This window comes from Lathyrus oleraceus, chromosome 6 (genome assembly GCF_024323335.1).
Source record: "Lathyrus oleraceus cultivar Zhongwan6 chromosome 6, CAAS_Psat_ZW6_1.0, whole genome shotgun sequence".
NCBI classification, from domain to species: domain Eukaryota; kingdom Viridiplantae; phylum Streptophyta; class Magnoliopsida; order Fabales; family Fabaceae; genus Lathyrus; species Lathyrus oleraceus.
This window is the reverse complement of record NC_066584.1, coordinates 141758074-141759574: the sequence shown is the minus strand read 5'-3', so window position 1 is coordinate 141759574 and position 1501 is coordinate 141758074. Positions and strand designations below refer to the sequence as shown.

At 40.8% G+C, this 1501-nt stretch overlaps 1 protein-coding gene across 1 annotated transcript; it reads right to left on the bottom strand.

Moving 5' to 3' along the window:
• Positions 1 to 218: 218 nt before the first annotated feature.
• LOC127094450 (uncharacterized) lies at positions 219 to 869 on the bottom strand. Its single transcript, XM_051033283.1, has one exon. It carries the CDS (start codon positions 867 to 869, stop codon positions 219 to 221), a length of 651 nt encoding a protein of 216 aa, XP_050889240.1.
• Between the last annotated feature and the right edge of the window lie 632 nt (positions 870 to 1501).

The window sequence follows — 1501 nt, the reverse complement described above, 5'->3', positions numbered from 1 at the left end:
AACATTCGCATATGAAGCAGGTTCAACCCGTTTTGTGAAGTAGTCAATGGCAACTGGATGGAACGATGACCGTTAAAATCTTTTGGTTCGATCATGCCAATCATGTCAATGCCCCGCGTGGAGAAGGGCTAAGGAGAAGTCAAGACATTTAAAGGATTTGGAGAAATATGAATCTTGTCACCAAATATATGAAATTTGTGACATCTCTTGACAGAGTTTTAACAATCGACCTCCATGGTTGTCCAACAATAATCATCCTGAAGGATCTTCTTGGCCATGGCGGGCCCTTTAGCATGTTCACATTCACAACCCTCGTGGATGGACCTTATGATCGTCCTTGCTTCGTGTCTATCCACGCATCTGAGAAACACGGAACCATAATTCCTCTTATACAACACATCCCCATTCAGGAAGAACTTAACAGAAAATCTTCTTAAATCCTTCTTATCAGTGATAAATGCTTTCTCGGGATACTCTTGTATTTCCATATATCTCTTAATGTCATAGAACCAAGGCTTATCGACATATTCGGCCTCCATTACTAGACAGTGCGCTGGTTCACCCAAGTGGTCAATATCGATGGCAAGTGCTTCATTCTTCCACTTGACTTTAAACATGGATTCCATAGTAGCTAGAGCATCAGCTAACTGATTCTCTTCCCTTGGGATGTAATGAAAAGTGATTTCATCAAAATAGGGAATTAGTTTCACCATGTGTTCTCTATACGAAATCAACTTCTTATCCCAAGTTTCCCAGTCTCCTCGAACTTGACTGATCACTAAAATATAGTCCCCATACACCTCAAGAATCTTTATTATTAAGTTAATAGTTACTTCAATACTGTAGATGCATGCCTCATATTCTTCCATGTTATTGGTGTAGTCAAAGCATAATCTAGCGGGTGAATGGAATGCGAGAGCTAGTCAGAGATGTGATAATTTCTCCTACCCTATAACCTTTTGTATTAGAGACATGGTCGAACACGAGTGTCCACCACGATCCTGGTTCGAGTCCTTCGTCAGGGCCAGGGATATTGCAATCTTGAATGAACATGATGTCCTCATCAGGAAAGTCAAACTTCATTGGTTGATAACCCTCCATGGGTTGATGGGAAAGGTAGTCAGACAAGACGCTCCCATTGATAGCTTTATATGTTACATATTAGATGTCGTACTCGGTTAGCAGCATTTGCCACCAGGAAATCCTTCCATTGACAGTGGGCTTTTCAAAAATGTACTTTATTGGATCCATTTGTATATCAACAAAGTTGTATGGAAAATCATATACTATCTCAGGCGTCAAGCTGCCCAAGCTAAAGCACAATAAGTCTTCTCTAACAGTGACTATCTGGTCTCACATTCAGTGGACTGCTTGCTTAAGTAATAGATTGCATGCTCTTTTCGGCCTGTGTCATCATGTTGACCCAATACACAGTCCATTGATTCATCCAACACGATAAGATACATGATTAGTTGCCTACCAGGAACAAGTGGTTTCAGGA

Excerpts from the sequence above, each read along its gene's own strand:
- LOC127094450 (XM_051033283.1), bottom strand. The coding sequence starts at position 869 with ATGGAAGAATATGAGGCATGCATCTACAGTATTGAAGTAACTATTAAC.